The following is an 18,454-nucleotide window of genomic DNA, read 5'->3' as shown; positions in this document are numbered from 1 at the left end:
GCTTGTAATAATACCATTCACTTGTAATGTCCCAGGCCAACATATTCCTCAGAACACTGGATCTGTCTTACAACGGCCTGGGTAAGGATGGAGCCATAGCTTTAGGAGAGGCTCTCAAAGACAACAACACTCTAGAGGACCTCAATATAAGGTACAAAGGTTTTTGCCTGTATTTGCTTATACACTTTTCTCAATTAACATTAAAAGTTATTAAACAGATGGTCCTAATATAGGCAGTACGGTATGGCGTAAAGCTTTTTATTTCGACGGACGACTACTTACTACCTGTTGAAATTGGTTTGCAAAACTTTCTACAAGATAACTGCTATCATATCAAAATGTGAAGACGTCCTTTGAAAGGCAACAGTTTTATATTGCTTGCCTCACCCCTCCCCCCAACACTTATTGTTTTTTTTTTATATCTCCCACAGTAACAATCGAATACCCCCTGAAGGTGCGATCCGCTTCACCATGGGCCTCAAAGTAAACAAGACAATAAAAAAACTCTATGTAAGTCAGAAAAAAAGAGATTGGCTGTAGTATGGAAAGCAGTGGTGGATATGCGTGAGGGAGAAATTGGTAAAAGTGGGATAAAATGGCTCATCACTATATTTTTCAAGATAAACACCCAAGAAGCAGCCCCAAAAACAAGGTCGTAGAAAGACAAAAAATTATATTTGATACTATGTCTATTAATATCTGCCAGTGGTATCTTTGCTGATTCTATGTTAATTGACCTGCCTTTGGTCAGATGGGGAGGAATCCTATACAGACTGCCGGGTGTTACGGAGTCCTGAAAGCAATCCAGGGAAACGCAGAATCAGCTATGGAGTGCCTGGACTTTTCTGTAGGTCATGGATTTTCACTTGTGTTATTGTCACTTGGATGAATGACCCTTTCACAACACACCACCTACCTATTGATGCAAAGCCACTCACCTGATAATGTGTGTCTCTGTATACTATAACCTCTAGGACATAACAGTGAATCAGGACTTTGAGGATTTGTACGTTGCCTTAAAAGACATATTCCCAAACATCAGAGTCAAACATGGAGGAAGAATCGACACATTCAGAAAACCAAAGGCCTAAGTGAGAGGTTTTCCATTTGATTACTTTGCATTACCAAGCAACTACCCAAAGTCTATATTGTTTTTGCAAAGTGAAACATTACAATGGTTTGTTCTATTAGAGAGAATCACCAACCATGAAGGGAGTCTAAATGAAACAAGTTAATAGTTGTTAGACTAATACAGTTTTGTTTTTATTTTTTATTTCCTTAGTGGCCTGGTTTGACCCATCAAGAGGAAATACTTTCTTCAAGACAGCAAAGCATCTGGAATATCAGATGTTTATGAATTCTAGGTGAATTGAATGCACAATGCATTGACAATCTTTCTCACCTACAGCACCAAGACAACTTGTCAATTGTATTGAAGAACTACAGTACTTGTACTTTACATCTTAGCTTGTGGAAATGGGTATTGAATTTTTGGGAACATCATGATCTGTATAAATGATATATTGCTTTCACATCCTTTCTGTACTGTGTACATTTCTATATGGTCTGTGTTGGACCATGTGTACAGATAATAGGGCCTACCCACCAGACCATCACACTCATATTTTCAACCTGGACTCGGGGGTAGACGTTATATAGTAAACAAAATCCTGGGCACTCCAATTAGGGTGTGAATGTTATTTGTAATTAGATAGAGAAAATCGGACCTCTCTGAGATGAAAATGGATGGCCATCCCTTCAGCGAAGTTTATTTGACCTAAACCCTCCCTAGACGTTTGAAAAATAACAAGTGACCCTCCCCTATACCCAAAAGAATAATGAAAACCTAAAGTGGATAGCAAAGAACATCCTTACCTCACTTCTTGGATAGACCAGAGCCTTATGCCGTTTTAGAAACTGTTCTTAGTTCTGTAAGCATTACATGGCAACACATGGCTTGGGGTCCAGAAGATTGTGGGTTCACAGACCACTATGGACCACAGTAGGGGTGGGAAAAGTATTGAATTGATCTATCATTGTATTTCCAGGTCTGAGAGAAACAATTGCCTTTTGTAAAAATGTCATGCAATTCTGCATAATTTTACATACTGTATTTACAAAATGTTTTTTAATACCACACAAATGACTGGAATTACAGGATAAGAATGGACAGAGAGATAGGCATATGTGTTCATCTTATCATATTCCTCCAATGCCAAATCAGTGTGTCTTATTTGCAATGAAACTCCCTGTTTGCAAATAATGAAATCAGAAATGTCATAAGGAATCTGAGCATGGTAGTTTCAAAAGTTAGGTCTACCTTTCCACCCCAGACAGTAGGCCTACCTTTCCACCCCAGACAGTAGGCCTACCTTTCCACCCCAGACAGTAGGCCTACCTTTCCACCCCAGACAGTAGGCCTACCTTTCCACCCCAGACAGTAGGCCTATCTTTCCACCCCAGACAGTAGGCCTGCCTTTCCACCCCAGACAGTAGGCCGACCGACACAGACAAATGTAAGCTTTAACTGCTGGCTACTCTTCTTCCTTGGCTTAACCCAACAGAAGTAACAAGTGTTTTCTAAAAGCTGTCTGAGTTTAAACATCTTCTATTGTACAGAATGTAAATAGCTTAATCAATTGATAGTGACAGAATTAGATTACTTCCCAAGCAACCATGTTCTGTCTCCTCGGCTATAAAAGATTGTAGCTCAGTCTCTGAATGTCAAAGAAATTAAACAATGATATCCCCCATATGCATTCATGTCTTTCCGGTGTGTTTTACAGCTTGTTTCTAGCATAAAGCATTGCGGACCAAAGTGCTGTTATTGATCACTTTATAACATTTTTGCAAAATCTTAAACTAACAATGTGCCTGTGCTTTTTGCATTTTCTTTAATAAAAGGTAGGCCTATGGCATACCCTCTCATACCCCGTCAATTCGAGTCCTGGTTTTAACTTAACAGCCCGTCACTGACATGGAATGTAGGCTATTTGAAGAGTGCATGGAGGGTGGAGGAATTGGCCAACAAATCTACGTATGTCAAAAAGAAAGGAAGACCAAGGCTCTCTCTTCATACAGTTAATTAAAATGTATTTGTATGGCATGTTCAATGGCAACAAAGATTAAAAACTCAGATGCATTTTGGCTGCATGGCCTTCGTTAATGTCCTCTTTTGAACAGCTTTTTCCAATAAACCCTGATTTGAAGACGGAGTGGTTACAGAATTCATTGGACAACACCTAGTAAGCAATACTGTACATATAAAAAAGTGAAATACTGTAGATATGTTATCAAAATGCAAATCAATGCTACAAGCACCAACCCCTATAAAAGTAGTTCTAACCTTGAATATGACTGGGCAATGTGGTAACAATAGGAGAGCCACCAATTTTATAGTACACTAGATCACAGCAAATATTGACCACCGCAGTCTAAACATACCTGAGGGCAATAGAGCAATATGTCCACTAGATGACAGCAAAGGGGCCTCTCACGACTGTACAAGAAAGGTGAGAAATCAATATCTTAATTTAAACCAGGGTAATTCGTGGCCTGTAGTTTTTAAATCCCAAAACATTCCCTCTGGTTTAGCTGTTTAAGACGGTCGCCTTTTCTAATTGAGGCCGGAACATGATCAATACCCATAGCTTGTAGGGAGGCAGGGTCGCCATGGTGTAAGGACTTGTAGTACCTTGGCATAGGTTAGTCTTCGTTGCCTCCCCGTATGGCCTACTTGTGTTCCACTAAGCGGTCTTGAAGGTATCTCTTTGCCCGTCCAATGTAGAACACCTTGCACTGTGGACATTCCAATCTGTAGATGACATGAGTGGTTTTGTAGTGAATGAAATGCTTGATTTGATACTCCGTTTTAGAAGCTGTGTCAACAAAATACTTCTGTGCAATATTTCTGCACTGGTTGCATTTAAAAGAGCCCCTGGGTTTGTGGTCTGGCCACGTTTTCTAAGAGTCACTAGGAATATAGCTGTGGACTAATTTGTCACTTAGGGTAGGACATCTCTTAAAGCTTATGACTGGTGGCTTTGGGAAGACTTTGCATAGTAGCGTATCACTTTGGATGATTCCCCAATTATTTTAATGATTTTTGTAATGTTCTCTGCTTCAGAGATATATTTTGTAACAAAGTAAACTCTCTCTGATGTATCACAAGGCACTCCCCTTCGCAACAAGTTCTGTCTGTCAAGTCATACGGCCCTTGTACCTGCATCTTTCAGGACCTGAGCGCTGTAGCCCCGATTCAAGAAGTGATTCTCCAATTCAGCAGATTTGACACTGTAGTCTGTTTCCTGATCGCAAATTCTGCAGATTCTTTGCAATTGGCCTTATGGAATGTTCTCTTTTAGCCTTTTGGGGTGAAAGCTGTCTGAAATCTGTAGGCTTCCTAAAGATTGTGTGTAAACAACCTTTGTCATTTTTACTGATGTCAAGGTCCAGAAAATGAATGTTATGATTGCTGTACTCCATAGTTAGTTTGATGTTAGGGTTAATGTTGTTAAGGTATTGGTGGAAGGAAATAAGTTCATCTTCTGAGCCAGACCAAAACAGTCAAACATCATCAATATAGCATCCCCACCATATAATCCAGTCAAAGAACAGTTTTTTTTATAGGGATCCTAAATGAAATCATTTTCCCATTTACCTAAGTACAAACCAGTGTAGGAAGCTCCCATGGCACATCCTTTGACTTGTTTAAATCTATCTATGTATGTACTGTATACTGTATAGCAGCCGATAGCCTAATTTCATCTGTCAAACAGGTATATTCTCATAATTTGGGGTTCAACAAGGATTCTTCTTAGGGTTCCTAGCTCTGAAAAGGAGGTGGGGTTCATTGAGGAACCTCCTTAGTTGGTGGGGGTTCTTGCAGGAACCTATCTGCCCAAATGAAACATTTCAATTTGAGAGGACAGCAGGTGCAGGCACTTAACTGAAAAATGTAAAGGTCTCCTCAATTTAAGGTAAATTGTGTCCCTTATATGATCTACATTGATATTGTTTTATGATGATGTTACAATCTATCTTTTCATATTTGTGCCAATCTTTCGAAAACAGAAAATGGACACAATTCAATGGATATCAGTCAACAAAGAGGTAAGAATATGCAGGCTATAACAATATGTTAAGGCTAACTGTATTGCGTGCAGATGACTGAACTGCTCACTTTTGTGTCTGTGTCTGCATGTATTCAGAGGAGGAGGCATACACAGGTATGTCAACTGGTATCGGTATGTTATGTAGATCACATTTACCATCCTGCTCCCTTACCTCCAATGAATATCCCATAGGCCTCTTCATTATGGACAAGGTATGTGTATGAAAACCATGATCAAAACAGTTTTGCTTTTTTAGTCACATTCCCCACAAAAATGAAAGGTATGAATTCTGTCATGTGCATGTTTTGTTAATCGTCTGTATAATTACAATTTTTTTAATTCACAGACTTCACCCCCTCCCTACCAGACCTCTGAATATAACAGGAAACCTGTTCGATCACCATGCACTGCAAAATCATTCTGGATATGGATGCGGAGAACATCAACCCATCAACATCAACATGCCAGAGGATATACCCATTGGACTTTGGGCTCTGCTTGGAGTTTACCTCATTTTTTTTGTTAATTGTGCTTTGCTACTAAAATCATAAACACTGAGAACTAAAATAATGTGTTATTGTTGTTATTGTTATGCATATTATTATTAATAAATACTACTACTACTACTAATAATAATAATAATAATAATAATAACCAGTGTAGTTCAAAAATGTACCCCAAAAGGTTCTTCAAAATGTTCTTCGGGGAGCCATTAAAAAGGGTTCTTCAAAGAACTTCTAGGGGTTCCCCCATAGTTTCAATTTGAAGAACCCCTAAAGGACTCTCCAGGAGCCTTTTCTTTTTAGAGTGTATGTTACGGTTTTCTTCCGTCGAAGGAGAGTCGGACCAAAATGCAGCGTGGTAATTTTGATACATGTTTAATAAACTAATAAACACGATAATACAAAAACAAGAAACGGAACGTGAAAACCTATACAGCCTTTTTTTTTTATATAAAAAATAATTTATTACCTTTGATACCATTCATTCTTTACAACTCATAATTTTCATACATACTCCAATAATGATATTTTAATTTAACTAAACAAAAACCCCAAACAAAACCTCAGGGGAGCATCTTCCCTCCCCGTCACCCTACAAACTACCTTTCCCTATCTCCCCGTCCCTAATCTATCCCCTTACCATTCTAAATGACACCCAGCCCTAAACCCCCCTTCCACCTCTCCTGAGCAGCATGCTGCCCCCACTTCCTCTCCTCCCTCTTCATCCCCCCTCAAATCTCCTTCCACCCTCCTCACTATCCCTTCCACCCCCAATCTCTCCCTGTCTTCACCATGTTCTGCCTGGCTTCCCACAGCCCCCGTTTAAAGAGACTCATGAGAAGCCAGAGCAGAAACCTGTCCCTATCCGTCCCCCTCGCTCTCCCTACACCTCTCTCTAACCTGGCCCACGTCAATACAAAATCCCCCCTTACCAAACCTAACAACACCCGTGCCCTAGCCCATACTACTCTGGCAAAGGCACAGTCCCAAAAGACATGGCGCACAGTCTCCTCCCTGCCACAAGAGGATCTTGGACAGGTGGGGGATTGCACCAAACTATACCGGTACATGATGGAACGTACCGGCAAGCACTTATGGAGGCTCAACCAATTCAGGTCCTTGAGCCTGTTGTCCAGACCCCGCGCCTGCACTCCCTCCCAGACCACTTCCGAGATGCCCACTACAGGCGCCGGACTCCCTGCCTTTCTGACCTCCTCGTACAGGTGCCTGTGATCTAAACCTACTCGGGCAACTTCAACCTCAGGGTGCGCATGCAGCCACTTGGCCGCATGACCAAAGTGCCACAGCAGCTGTTCCGCACAAGGACCCGTGTTAGACCACACCATTACGCTTCCCGCCTGATACGAGAAGAACACCTGCAGGAGGTAACCGGACGGGTGTATCACTGGATGAGCAAGCTCCGTTAACAAGAAAGAAACAAAAATTGTGTCCAGCTTGAGGGGGAAATGTGGTACCCCCCTACCTCCCTCCCCGATGGGACTCCACATGAACTGAAACACAAGCCTCACTAGAGGCCTCCTCAGACAAGCCGGCAATGGGTAGATGTACGCCAAATACAAAAGAGACGGCAACACATCCACCTTTAGGACCAGGACTTTGCCCATAAAAGACAAATACCTAGCCTTCCACATTGCTAGCTTCCTCTGTACCACTGCGATACGCATGTTCCAGTTTAGCGTCGCTGAGCCGGAGGTCCCTCACAGAGAGATAACCCCCCAGGCACATCCGTTCTACCGCGCCATCTTCCGAAAAACTTGACGGAAGACCCAAAGATGGCAAGGGACCTTGTCAAGCACGAGTCCTTGCACAGCAGCAAGGAAGTGTCGTCGGCGTACTGCGTCATCTTAACATGCAGCCCACCACTTCCAGGGATCAACAAGCCTTCCACCCTTGTGTCTGCCCTAATGGCAGCCCCCAGAGGCTCCATGTACAGAACGAAGAGGAGAGCCGAGAGTGGGCACCCCTGCCTGACCCCAGACAAGAGGTCAAAAACGTGACTATTTACACTAACTCGGCACCCCGCTCCGACATATAATGTATGAATCCATCCTATGAACTTCTCCCCAAATCCTAATCGACCTAACGCTCTGAATAAAAAGGATCCAAGGCTTTCGCCTGACATAGAGGCGTGCCTTTAATGGTAGCAGCGCTATCTTCAACCCAAGCGATGGAGTCCCTGATTAACTGTAGGTTCCATCTAATAGAGCGGCCCTCTACCCCGCACGTCTGATCCTCATGGACGACGTAGGGAAGGGCTGTGCGCAACCGGTCTGCTAAAACCTTTGCAAGTAGCTTGTAATCTACACACAGCATGGTCAACGGCCGCCAGTTGCCAAGGTCTGTTACTTCCCCCTTCTTATATAAAAGTGACAGCACACCAACAGCCATTGATCCCCCCGGGACCCCCGTCTCAAGGATGGCCTTCAAGACTTCGAGGACCACTGGTCCAAGTATACCCCAAAACTTGAGATAAAACTCAGCCGGCAGCCCATCCATCCCAGGCACCTTCCCTTTTCCAATCCTCCTAAGAGCGCTCTCAACCTCTTCTAGTGAAATCTGGGCCTCCATCACTTCTCTAATGTCCTCCGGCAACCGCCTGGACAAGTGTTCTAAAAACACATTTCCCTGCTCTACATCTATTTCCCTTTCCTTAAATAAACCTTGGAAATGATCAGTTGTCAGCCTGACCATATCCTCTGGTTCTCTAACTATACTACCATTTTCTTCCCTAACGCCATGCATTACCTTCCTACTCTGTCTGGCCCTAACTGACTTAAAGAACATAGCAGAACAAGTCTCATTGTGTTGTAGAAAGCCACTATGCGCATGCTCCAGGAAAGCTCGAGCCTTCCGCTCCTGCAACTCCCTGAGCTGCGCCTTTAGGGTTGCGGATCTCTCCCAGTCAAACGACCCGCCGAGGTTGCCTGCCTCGTACTCGAGTTCAATTAACCTTTGGATACGATCCACCTCCTTCCTCTCCTCCCTTTTTTTCCTCTTGCAATACCCTATTATAAAAGCCCTAATCCTCACCTTAACTAATTCCCACCACTCTAACACCCCCTCACACATGGACCGGAGGCCTTCAAGCCTCCAAAAGAAACCATAAAACCTGTCAACAAAAGCCTGCTCCTCCAGCACATCCCGATCTAACTTCCAGTACCCCCTACCAAAGAGGCAGACTGGCGACCCCACCTGCAGAAGCACCCCGTCGTGATCCGAAAAGAAAACAGGCAGCAGCCGCCCAGACAACTTACCCAAAGACCTGGGTACAAAAATATAGTCGAGCCTCCGCTCAACCCCCTTGGAGTTGCGCCATGTAGGACCGGCCATTTTCGGAGTAGTGTGCAGACCACCATCAACCAGACCATGGCAAGCCATTAGCCCGGTAATGGCGCCTGCACTGCTATCCCCCCCTATTCCTAAATCTGTATTAAAATCCCCCCCTATCACTCATTTCCTATTCGTGACACACAGGGGCGTCAGACAGTCCACCATCTCCCTCCTGTCTGCCAACACCTGTGGCCCATACACCACCACTAATTTAAATTTACAATCCCTTATCGTGACATCCACCCCTATAACCCTCCCCTGCATTACCACAAAAGAATCCTCCACTTTTACCTCCCTGTGCCCACACAAAATCCCTACCCCCGATGAGTGCACCCCCCCAATACCCCAAACCGACTACCCCTTGTCCCACTCCCTCTTAAACCTACTAACATCCCCTCCATCCCTCAGGTGAACCTCCTGTAAAAAACAAAAATCAAACCCCACACCCTCCAAATAACTAAAAACCGCCCTCCTCTTAACAAAATCCCTTAAACCCCTTACATTTAAACTAACAAAAGTAAAATTAGACCCAATGAAAGAGTAAAATAAAAACATGTAATACACTCAAATTCTAAACCCAGACAGAAAAAAAAAAAAAAAACAGGAGACTCACCCGATGCTGCCCTGCTCCATATCTACCGGTGAAAACACCATCCGTACTCCCGACATCCCCCCTCTTCCTCCATCTCACCAACCCAGGATGCAGGAATAGTGTTTGGCTCCGGGGTGCCCTGCACCCTGGGTCTACCCCCACACTCCTCCCCCTCCCCAGTGCTGCAGCTGGTTTGGAAAAAAAAATCGGTCCCCAAACAAAAAACTCCCCACCTCCTCCAGTACCCAGTCCTGAGTCTTGTTAGGTGTGTCCCCACCCAACAGAAGTTGAGAGCCTGGGGAAACCAGCAGCAACCCAGAGGTTTCTCCCACCCCCATCACTCTCTTGACCATCCCCTCCCTCTCACTGTCGGCCAATCACACCCTCCTCCATTCTCTTCTTTGGTGATGGCGGCAGTGGAGAGATACCACCCTCCCCCCCGCCAGCTCCTCCACCATACCCCTCATCTCTTCCACCAGGGCACTTTCCCCCCACTCCACTTGCTCTTCCACCGTCTCCTTCTCCACCACTCCTCCCTCGCTTTCTTCTCTCTCATGCTCCTCCACTCGGTTGCCTTCTTCCGCCACTTTTCCTGGTTCTCCTACTCCCGTGCCTTCTGTTTCCTTCTCTCTTCCATCCGCCGCTTCTTGCTCCTCCTCCTTCCTTGCGGCCTTCCCCTCTGGACCTGTACTCTGGTCATGAGGCGTGCTTCCTTCCCCTCCTCTTCTTCCCCCATCCCCCGCTCCTGCACCCCCCCAGCCGCAGCCGCATATGACCTCTGACGAGCCGGGCACCCCCGCCACAGGTGTGCAGACGAGCCACACCCGTGGCATGCCTTAGGCTTGTCACAATCCCTCGCCTCGTGTTCCTCAGATCCACAAAATCTGCATTTTCTTGTGCTGCACGAGGCGAATATGTGGCCGTAGGCCATACAGCGCCTGCAAAATGGGGGCTGACGTGCATAAAACAATGTCCCCCTGTCAGCCCCTAGGGAGAACATAGCAGGAGGATGGAGGTAGCCACCATGTCCCTTTGGGTCCTCCCTGAGGAGGGCCTGGAAGCCTCTCCTCCCATTCCAAAACCCAAGGGACTCTTTGAGGTGCCTTGCTGAGGAGACATTATCCATGTATCTCCCCAGAAAGGCCCTCACCTCTTCGTCCTTAACGTATGGGTTGTAAATGTTGACAGTTACAACCCTAAAGTTGTTCTTCGCCAGGCTTGTTATTTCATAGTGGCTCATCGGCCTCTCACCTCCCACTGCTCTTGTCCTTCTCAGGATATCATTGTGTTTCTCCTCTGTATATAGTGCCACGTCGTATGCTCCCTCCAACGAGTTGCCTTGGAAACAAAACACATCCTTCACCGTCAGCTTTAGAATCCCCATCAATATTATCCTTCCAAAAGTTTCCCGTCCTAAAGGCTCCAACACCTTTTCCTTCCAAGCAAACCGAATCGTGTTGGCCAGCCCAATCCCAGGGACTGACCGTGTTGATGGATTTAGCACCATCTCCGCAAGGAGAATGGCGCTCGTTCTCTTCTCTTCTCTTCTCTTCTCTTCTCTTCTCTTCTCTTCTCTTCTCTTCTCTTCTCTTCTCTTCTCTTCTCTTCTCTTCTCTTCTCTTCCAAAACAATGAAAAAAGAAAAACCAAAGTGACTGAGCCTATCTTGTGACAACAAACACAGAGACCGGAACAATCACCCACGAAACACTCAAAGAATATGGCTGCCTAAATATGGTTCCCAATCAGAGACAACGATAATCACCTGCCTCTAATTGAGAACCAATTCAGACAGCCATAGACTATGCTAGAAAACCCCACTAAGCCACAATCCCAAAACCTACGAAAAACCCCAAGACAAAACACACCACATAAATAAACCCATGTCACACCCAGGCCTGACCAAAATAATAAAGAAAACACAGAATACTAAGACCAGGGCGTGACAGTGTAGGCTAGTCCGGCACGCAAGATAGTACATTTTTTGGACTAAGCCGAATTTTTAAAAAGAATTCTGAAGAATTCTTTGACTCTCCTGAAATGCCACTGTAGGCCTAGACAGCACAGCATTGGTTAGGAAGCACAAAAAAAACACATTTTGATCAGCAATAGCGGCCTTCTTCCATTACACACAGGTGTTCGGAGCATGATTGATAGCTAATTAGCACAGGTGGTCCATCAGTCTTCTGTCTGTCTTCCGTAAACATGCGTTGTAACATGGAGATATGACAGTGTGGGAACACTAACCCCAACCCTATAAAAGGTGTGTATCAATTTAACCTTTTGTTTAAAAAAAAATATTTATCGCTGATATTAAAGATAAGGTCCTTATGCTTCCAAGAAGGTATCGCAAGCGATGCGTGTTCATGATCAGACCGAGCATCGGGGCTCATAGCCCTTTCCTGCAATCAATGACTGCATTCTTTGGCCTCGTGGTTGAAATGTTATTAATGTTTTTCATAATTTTATAATTAAGAAAGATTATTAAAAACATTTAACAATGTGTGTGAGGTGTATAATTTTGTTTCAAAATAGATTTGTTTAACAATACCAATAATCACCCTGTCTGACCCTGATTTAGATCAATGCATTGAAAGGTTAACAAAACTCCCCTGTACAGAAGACACCAGACTGAGACCCATGATCGCAGGCTAGCTGTCAAGTTGCAGGTCATAAGGTAAAGGGAAACTTTACTTGGAATTTGGAAGTTTTAAATGCTTACATGTTACTTAAATCTTACATAGTGCAACGAAATACTTTGAGGTTATGAACAGAACCGCAATTATTGTACCAACTTTGAATCGTAACCTAATTATAAGGGTGCTCAGTGTCCAACAAATAATGGAAGAACAAGGAATGAGAGGGTACAGTACAAGTACAATAGCAATGCAGTGGATTAGAGCAATTTCGTGGGGGTAATTTGGGGGGGGGTAAAACAGCTAGACTGAACAAAAATAGAAATGCAACATGTAAAGTGTTGGTCCCATGTTTCATGAGCTGAAATAATAGATCCCAGAAATGTTCCAAATGCACAAAAATATTATTTCTCTCAAAAGTTGTGCACAAACTCCAATCCAAAGTTAAATCTAGAATCGGCTTCCTTTTTCACAACAAAGCCTCCTTCATTCATGCTGCCAAACATACCCCCCCCCAAAACTGACCATCCTACCGATCCTTGACTTCGGCGATGTTATGTACAAAATAGCCTCCAGCACTCCACTCAGCAAATTGGATACAGTCTATCACAGTGCCATCCGTTTTGTCACCAAAACCCCATATACTACCCACCACTGCGACCTGCATGCTCTTGTTTGCTGGTCCTCGCTACATATTCGTCGCCAAACCCACTGGCTCCAGGTCATCTACAATTCTGCTAGGTAAAGCCCCGCCTTATCTCAGCTCACTGGTCACCATAGCAACACCCACCCGTAGCACGCGCTCCAGCAGGTATACTTCACGGGTACACCCCAGGCCAACACCTTCTTTGGCCGCCTTTCCTTTCAGTTCTCTGCTGCCAATGACTGGAACGAATTGCAGAAATTATTGAAGCTGGAGACATATCTCCCTCACTAACTTTAAGCGTCAGGTGTCAGAGCAGCTTACCGATCACTGCAGCTGTACACAGCCCATCTGTAAATAGCCCATCCAACCAAATATCTACCTCATCCCCATATTTTTTTAGTTTTTCTGCTCTTTTGCACACCAGTATTCTCTACTTGCACATCCTCATCTGCACATATCACTCCAGTGTAAATTGCTATACTGTAATTACTTCACCAATATTGGCCTACTTATTGCCTTACCTCCTTGCTTCATTTTGCACACACTGTATACAGATTTTTCTATTGTGTTATTGACTGTATGTTTGTTTATCCCATGTGTAATTCTGTGTTGTTGTTTTTGTCGCACTGCTTTGCTTTATCTTGGCCAGGTCACAATTGTAAATGAGAACTTGTTCTCAACTGGCCTACCTGGTCAATAAATCAATAAATAAATATATATAAATATATACATTCTACTATTACAGCTTTCAAGAGTAAGTTGAAAGCCGGAATGAGTTCCACATTTTTTTTAATACAATATTATTTTTTATTATTATTTTTTTTTTGGGGGGGGGACACCCATGCCCACTGTAGGTGCACACCATACCATATGGGAACCACTGCTCTAGAGGGGCGATTCAGGGTCAAACATAACCTAATTTGTACAGCAAATTATACTGAATTGGATTCAGTGCACAGCATAGCCTCTGTTTGACATTTCATCAGACGGCTCAGTGAAATTATTATTCTAATTCAATGCATATTTCACAGAGGGACCTACAGGAAAATAATTGCAGCACCAACATGGCTAAATAAAGCGAAAATGTGTAATTACATGACAAAAATGTATTTTTCATTTCTACTTCTCATTTTACATTCATTTTGTTCTTTTTGAGCCATTATTTGTTGATTTTTGATTGTCTCAGAAAGGCCTACAGTTGCAAGTACCTTTGATAGTTTGCTAGTTTGTGCACTGACCAGTGTCTGTCAGTAGCTTTGTTCAACTTGACATTGGAATTACACCAGGGAAATTGGGTTGGAAAGATGATGATCCTAAAATAGTCAATTTAAAATGATTGCAGAGGCAATAACACATTAGTCCAATAAAATACTGTACAGAGGAAGCTGATGAGTATGTGATATCATTTTTTTATAGCCTAATGTCCACCCACTGTAATTCTGTTCCTTTCTCTCTCAGTTCACAATGTCAAGACTGAGTGTCTGCAGACATATAAGATTCATCTTTCATTTTTAGTTTATTCTTCTGTGTGCTGTAAATGCTAACTGACTCCTCTCTTGGCCATTCACATATCTTTCACTGACTTGACTTCACAGTAGAGGGTGATACAGGCATATCCCGCTATCTGTGGATATTGTGTCTTTTTACCTTTTCCTGTGAAATCAGGGCTGAGTTGCAGAGCAAGCTCCACTTAGACCAGGACTATTCCTGTGAGGTGGTGGGGAGCTGGAATACCTGGTACGGGGACCAAGACCAAGCGGGTAAATAGTGACAGAAACAGTCAATTCAGGTGTCAGTGCAATTTCAAATAAGGCAGTGAAATCTCATGAAACCCTAATCTTAACATTATCCAATGTTTTTCTTTTAATATGTAACCGAAAGTTATCTTATGTTAACCCTGATCTAATATGAATGGTTATCACATACCGTTTCGTGGCGATAGGCGGACCTCTTGTACAATGATGACACTCAACTTTCTCTCTAGTCTAGCTTGGTCTAAATAGTTTGGCCAATGCAACAGTGACACCTTCTGGTTTGTTGTTACAGTGCACCTATGCGGTATTCAGCAGGCTACCCTACATTGGACGCTTAACCAAATTGAACAATAATCAAGTAGGGGTTTAAAAAAATATTTTAACATGGACAAATCATTATATTTGGATAAATCAATATCACAATGTATCATTCAAAATACAAATCAAGTGATATCAAATCTAACTTTTTGTAAGAGTATCCTGTCATTGTTTTACAACCTGGACACATACCATAGTAAATTCAAATCCGGGACACTCAAATTAGTTAGATATGTTATGTTTGGTATGGTATGTATTAATTTGTGGATGTCCATCATCGATTTCGTATATGTTATGAATGACAATTTGTATGATATGTTACGAATTACAAGTTGCCTGATATGTTTCAAATTGCAAGTCGTTCAATATGTTACGAATTTGCAATACATATGATATGAATTCCTATTTGTTGTGGCTAATGTTAGCTAAGTTAGATAGCTAGGTGGCTAACATTACTTAGGCTGACAGTTAGGGAAAGGGTTAGTTAACATGCTAAGTAGTTTCAGAATAGCTAAAAAGCAGTAAGTAGTTGCTAATTAGCTAAATTGCTAAAGTTGTCCGTGATGAGTATCGAACACAGAACTTTTGGGTTGCTAGACGTTTGTGTTATACGATCAGTAACCTTATTTCTTATGTAACCATACCAAACTTATCATACTAGAGGGGTTGAGTTAAATGCGGAAGACACATTTGAATACATTCAGTTGGACAACTGACTAGGTGCCCCCCTTTCCCCTAATTTGACTGTCCTGTATTTTCATTGACTATGTTATGTCTAGTCTATAAGACCAGGCAGTGATTTCTGTAAAAAGCATTTGTCTGACGGGCGGAAGTGGCAACTTTGGTAGACTAATTCCTAAATCTCAAACATTATGTAACTGTTTGAAGGAGTATCTGGAGTTCCAGAAGGAGAGGATAAATTGCTGGTCTCACGCAGAACCAGCTTCTCTTAGAGTTCTGTTTCTGGAAGGAGCCATCACCCAGACTGGGACAGGACATTTTAAAGATACATTCATACAAACTCAAGGTAAGTCCTGGCATGAACCAAATATACAAAATGAGCTCATACAAACTCAAGGTAAGTCACTACCCTTTGTAATAATGTTTCATTCTATCTAGAACATTAGTCCCTAGTTCCTCCAGAGACATGAAACATGATCATACCCGAGGAGATCCAGAGACATATACAATCTATGGTCATAGAGAACATACCCAAGAAGATAAACATCTATCTTCAAACAAAACCCACAGGTCTGACTTAACTGTGTATGTAATGAGAATGTAGGCCTGCCTCACACTCCATTGTTTACAGTACTGTGTGTTTGGATTGCAGAGCCTGACTGTCAATGAGTATGGTGTGTGAATCTGATGCTGTTGCATCCAGTGTGTAAAGGCCACAGGTGGTTATGAAGTTCAAATCTCTGTCTGTCTTCATACTTTAGTATCATCATCTCTAATGATGTCATTGTTGTGTGTCTCTTTTTAAGCCTGGAACAATGATCGAATGAGGGAATCACTGGTAAGACTTTGATGAGACCTCAACTACTCTTTGTTTGAAATACAGGTGCAGTTTATCAAAATGCATGTAATTTATGTACACAATACCTAACCAGTAAATGTTTCACTAGAATGTCAAATTTGTCCAATATTAACTGTATTTATGAATAATCTTGCTAAGGCACGGGCGATCAAATACAGACAGGAGAATGACGAGGCAGTTGGAGGGTTCTTCTCACAGGTAGGAGACCTGTATGAAGTTCATCATCTGTGGGGTGAGTAGGCAGGCTGATGATGGTAGTGGCAATGTATATAATATATCAAATCAATTGAAAAGAAAAGATTGTGCACATAGCTGGACTACTTTTCTTATTTACTGTAGATGGTTGATGAAGCAATGGACTCACATTTTCTCACACCATTCACATAAAATATGAGAAAAGATGCTGTGCTTTTTCATGACATTGAGTTATCAAAACTACTGACAGATATGTTCATACTTATCCATGTGTACTAATATCTCTATGTCATTAGTTCATCTCTTCAGTTTATAAATACCTCCAGTCCAGAGATGAGACCAAAAACTTTCTTGCTGAAGGAGGGATGGGATTCTAGTGTGTATTTCACAGGTAGGAGAGAACACACACACACACCTCAGAATTTGTAGTTTTTTTTATTTCACCTTTAGTTAACCAGGTAGGCTAGTTGAGAACAAGTTCTCATTTACAACTGCAACCTGGCCAAGATAAAGCAAAGACACAAACAACAATACAGAGTTACACATGGAATAAACAAACATACAGTCAATAATACAATGAGAAAGTCTATATACAGTGTGTGCAAATGAGATAGGATAAGGGGGGTGAGGCAATAAATCGGCCATAGTGGCGAAATTATTACAGTACGGCAAATTTAACAATGGGGTGATAGATGTGCAGAAGATGAGTGTGCAAGTAGCGGTACTGGGGTGCAAAGGAGTAAAATAAAATATATAAATAACAATATGGTGATGAGGTAGTTGGATGGGCTATTTACAGGTTGGTTATGTACAGGTGCAGTGATCTGTGAGCTGCTCTGACAGCTGGTGCTTAAAGCTAGTGAGGGAGATATGAGTCTCCAGCTTCAGTGAATTTAGCATTTAGTTCCAGTCATTGGCAGCAGAGAACTTGAAGGAAAGGTGTCCAAAGGAGGAATTGGCTTTGGGGGTGACCAGTGAAATGTACCTGCTGGAGCGCGTGTTGCGGGTGGGTGCTGCTATGGTGATCAGTGAGCTGAGATAAGGCGGGGCTTTACCTAGCAACGACTTATAGATGACCTGGAGCCAGTGGGTTTGGCGAGTGATATGAAGAGAGTGCCAGCCAACGAGAGCATACAGGTCGCAGTAGTGGGTAGTATATGGGGCTTTGGTGACAAAACGGATGGCACTGTGATAGACTTCATCCAATTTTCTGAGTAGAGTGTTGGAGGCTATTTTGATCGGTAGGATAGTCAGTTTTACTAGGGTATGTTTGGCAGCATGAGTGAAGGATGCTTTGTTGCAAAATAGGAAGCCGAATCTAGATTTCATTTTGGATTGGAGATGCTTAATGTGGGTCCGAAAGGAGAGTTTACAGTCTAACCAGACACCTAGGTATTTGTAGTTGTCCACATATTCTAGGTCAGAACCGTCCAGAGTAGTGATGCTGGGCGGGTGGGTAGGTGTGGGCAGCGATCGGTTGAAGAGCATACATTTAGTTTGGCTTGCATTTAAGAGCAGTTGGAGGCCACGGAAGGAGAGTTGTATGGCATTGAAGCTCGTCTGGAGGTTAGTTAACACCGTGTCCAAAGAAAGGCCAGAAGTATACAGAATGGTGTTGTCTGCGTAGAGGTGGATCAGAGAATCACCAGCAGCAAGAGCGACATCATTGATGTATACAGAGAAAAGTCGGCCCGAGGATTGAACCCTGTGGCACCCCCATAGAGACTGACAGAGGTCCAGACATCAGGCCCTCCGATTTGACACACTGAACTCTGTCAGAGAAGTAGTTGGTGAACCAGGCTAGGC

At 43.0% G+C, this 18,454-nt stretch overlaps 1 protein-coding gene and 1 pseudogene across 1 annotated transcript; both read left to right on the top strand.

The window, feature by feature from the left end:
- Nucleotides 1–26: 26 nt before the first annotated feature.
- LOC112249533 (leucine-rich repeat-containing protein 74B-like) lies at nucleotides 27–1,091 on the top strand. The gene is made up of 4 exons (XM_024419339.1): nucleotides 27–151; nucleotides 432–510; nucleotides 752–847; nucleotides 975–1,091. The coding sequence occupies exons 1-4, from the start codon at nucleotides 27–29 to the stop codon at nucleotides 1,089–1,091; spliced, it is 417 nt and encodes a 138-aa protein (XP_024275107.1).
- A 4,109-nt stretch (nucleotides 1,092–5,200) lies between these two features.
- Nucleotides 5,201–17,096, top strand: LOC112249532 (annotated as a pseudogene).
- The last annotated feature ends 1,358 nt before the right edge of the window (nucleotides 17,097–18,454 follow it).

This window comes from Oncorhynchus tshawytscha, linkage group LG04 (assembly GCF_018296145.1).
Source record: "Oncorhynchus tshawytscha isolate Ot180627B linkage group LG04, Otsh_v2.0, whole genome shotgun sequence".
Classification (NCBI taxonomy): domain Eukaryota; kingdom Metazoa; phylum Chordata; class Actinopteri; order Salmoniformes; family Salmonidae; genus Oncorhynchus; species Oncorhynchus tshawytscha.
This window is presented reverse-complemented; position numbering and strand designations above follow the sequence as displayed.